The 2,145-nt window shown below is 46.2% G+C and overlaps 2 protein-coding genes across 11 annotated transcripts in view; one reads left to right on the top strand and one right to left on the bottom strand.

The window, feature by feature from the left end:
* Positions 1-814, top strand: part of LOC107095450 (centrosomal protein of 162 kDa-like) — a 38,024-nt gene extending 37,210 nt beyond the window's left edge. For 8 of the 10 annotated variants that reach the window (XM_015391560.1, XM_015391562.1, XM_015391555.1 and 5 more), the window contains one exon: positions 507-814. In XM_015391560.1, coding sequence (XP_015247046.1) covers positions 507-686 — 180 coding nt within the window. In that variant the 3' untranslated portion in view covers positions 687-814. The remainder of the gene's footprint in view (positions 1-506) is intronic. The other 2 variants (XM_015391563.1, XM_015391561.1) reach the window with 1 other exon arrangement.
* A 371-nt stretch (positions 815-1,185) lies between these two features.
* Positions 1,186-2,145, bottom strand: part of LOC107095448 (cytochrome b5 reductase 4) — a 21,481-nt gene continuing 20,521 nt past the window's right edge. Inside the window, exon 10 of the mRNA XM_015391551.1 lies at positions 1,186-1,597. Within this exon, the coding sequence (XP_015247037.1) occupies positions 1,543-1,597 (55 nt within the window). The 3' untranslated portion in view covers positions 1,186-1,542. The remainder of the gene's footprint in view (positions 1,598-2,145) is intronic.

Genomic DNA, 2,145 nt, shown 5'->3' with positions numbered 1-2,145 from the left:
TTAGCATTAGGAAATCTGAGGAAGGAACGATCAGAGTCTGTTCCTTTCATCTGATGAGTTTGATCTTTTGGACCAACCAAAGTGCATGTTTACCACAGTAAATGAGAACTGCTCCACTCTAGAGTTCTTTGAATAGTTTTTAAATCAGCGGCATCCCATCGCAGCTCTTCTTTTAGTAGAGGTACTGACCGCCATGTTGGGTTGGTAGGAGCTGCCTGATAGCGTCACCTGTAGCAGCTCAGGGGGTTGTAATGAATGTCTAATCAGCTTTGAGTGAACTGAGAGTTTTCCCATTAGAAAGCTTTAAAAAGCCTCCAGGACCAACGTCTCTGGGAGCTGCAGGGCGTTCCTGCTCACCTTTAAACTGATGCGCTGCCTTCAGCAGGCAGAGGCTCCGAACGTTTCCTCACTGTGTTTAGAAACCTGATCATCACCCTGAGAAAATGTTCCTGCTTCTATGGAAGCAGAGTAAAACGCTCAGTCCGTCTCCCTCCTGGTGTCCGCAGGTGGTCGCCGACACCTTCCACATGTCGGCGGCTGATCTGCAGTCAGAAGTGGAGCGATGGCGGCGACTGGCTCAGGACAGGAGCAGAGAGCTGGACGCTTTCCGCTCAGAGCTGGACTCCATCCTGGACATCCTGAGACACCTCCAGAAGCAGGGGGGGGTCCTCCCACCCCTGAGATAACAGCCCGCCTGCTGCAGGACCGTTAGCGGCCATCAGAAGATGGCCATCAGGCGGCTAGAGGACGACGGCTGCCGCTCTGATCAGTGACTCTGAGCCTTTAGATGTTTTCTACCTAATTTATTATTGATGTAATAAATAAACATTAAATAAATGATACTTTAGCAGGCTGGATTATTAAACTGGAATCTAAAAACCTCCAAACTTAGCCAGTATGGTCCAGTATGGACCCAGTCTGAGTAAAGATGGCTGCCTTCTCCAGTGGGATCAGTAACAAATACTTCCCCTACGGTAAAATCAATCTTATGAGGAACATTTCCACAAACATTTAGAATGAAAACTAAGGTTTGTTGTGTGATTTTATGAGAAGTTTACAAATATACTAAATAACTCTGAAGATGAAGATAAATTTCCATGAACCTGACAGCAAAGTGAGCTCATGTCGCACCATCGAAGTTAAGATGAATTCAGCTTCATCACTGATGGATTTTATTCCAATAAAGCAGAAAAAGATCAAAGATGTTCACTTTCTTTTATTAGGCAAAGAGTTATTAATAGAAACCCGACTAAATAAGGAGACCTGAGACAGTTTAAAGAGTCCTGATTAGACAGAAGCACCAGAGGACGAACAACAATCGCACCAACATCTGGAGAAACATCAGCTGTGAGGAAGCCATCTTTCTTTATATAGAAAAGTCTTTTTTAGCAGAAAGTCCTGCTGCTGTTTCCATCAGCGGCAGGCGGCCATGTTCCCGCTGCCTGTAGGAGCTCAGCGGTCGGACCTGCAGCCTCTTTATCCTCCAACAACCGTCGGTATAAATAAAAGACTTCTGTTTTTCTCTCTGGGGGGCGGAGCTTGTCAGCCCTGGAAGGCGTGGTATTCCTCCTCGCTGAAGCCCAGCCGCTTCAACAGCCTGAATGAAGAAGAAGAAGAAAAAACTCAGTGTTTTCCTCAGCATCTTATCAACCCATTTAGAGTTCAAGACAGCTTTTCATGTTATTATCATCACATTATTAGGATCAAATCACTACCAGGTCTCATCCAACCATGACTCAGCAAGTTCTCTATGCAGCTGCTGCCATTTCTGCCTCTAATGAGAAGGACCCACGTTAAAAAGTCAAATGTTGGTTATAGAAACCGACTTCCAGCACAGAGAACAGAGGCAGAATGGCTACCCTTCTCATGGTGCTGCTGATTGGTTCGTCACCTTCATGGATGAACTGCAGGCCTGTCTGTCCCATATGCTGGAGCTCAGTGGAGGAGCTCTGAAGGTTATCAGCAGAATGCTGCTGATGGAAATAATGCGTTATTGTTCAGATAGAGGAGCCTTTAGATGCACTGCTGGTTCCTCTGACCACAAACCCGACACTAAAGCCTCGCTCTGACAGAACTCAGCCTGAACAGGAGTGGAACGTCTGTGGCAGAGCCTGAAGCAGCTTAGTGGGACTTTAACCTTAAAGT

This window comes from Cyprinodon variegatus, unplaced genomic scaffold, assembly GCF_000732505.1.
Source record: "Cyprinodon variegatus isolate N-32 unplaced genomic scaffold, C_variegatus-1.0 Scaffold547, whole genome shotgun sequence".
Lineage (NCBI taxonomy): Eukaryota > Metazoa > Chordata > Actinopteri > Cyprinodontiformes > Cyprinodontidae > Cyprinodon > Cyprinodon variegatus.
This window is presented reverse-complemented; position numbering and strand designations above follow the sequence as displayed.